Below are 213 nucleotides of genomic sequence, written 5' to 3'. Positions count from 1 at the left end.
CCCTGGGGTGGGGGGGGTTCTGTGTCTCCTGGGGGAGGGGAGCAGCACCGGGCTCTGCCCCAGGGCTGACTGCGTCTGCCGTGCAGGTGCATCTACCCCACGTATGACTACACACACTGCCTCTGCGACTCCATCGAGCACATCACGCACTCCCTCTGCACCAAGGAGTTCCAGGCCAGGTGAGCACCGTGCACGGCACAGCCCAGGACTGAC

The 213-nt window shown here is 65.7% G+C and overlaps 1 protein-coding gene across 1 annotated transcript in view; it reads left to right on the top strand.

Annotated features, from left to right (window-relative positions):
• QARS (glutaminyl-tRNA synthetase) overlaps positions 1–213 on the top strand; it is a gene marked incomplete at both ends in the record, with an annotated part of 3,901 nt that overhangs the window by 2,562 nt on the left and 1,126 nt on the right. Inside the window, one exon of the mRNA XM_010138901.1 lies at positions 87–179. Within this exon, the coding sequence (XP_010137203.1) occupies positions 87–179 (93 nt within the window). The remainder of the gene's footprint in view (positions 1–86; positions 180–213) is intronic.

The sequence above is a fragment of the Buceros rhinoceros genome, unplaced genomic scaffold (assembly GCF_000710305.1).
Source record: "Buceros rhinoceros silvestris isolate BGI_N320 unplaced genomic scaffold, ASM71030v1 scaffold34990, whole genome shotgun sequence".
NCBI lineage: Eukaryota > Metazoa > Chordata > Aves > Bucerotiformes > Bucerotidae > Buceros > Buceros rhinoceros.
Note: the sequence above shows the minus strand (reverse complement) of the source record. Positions and strands in the feature narration are given on the sequence as shown.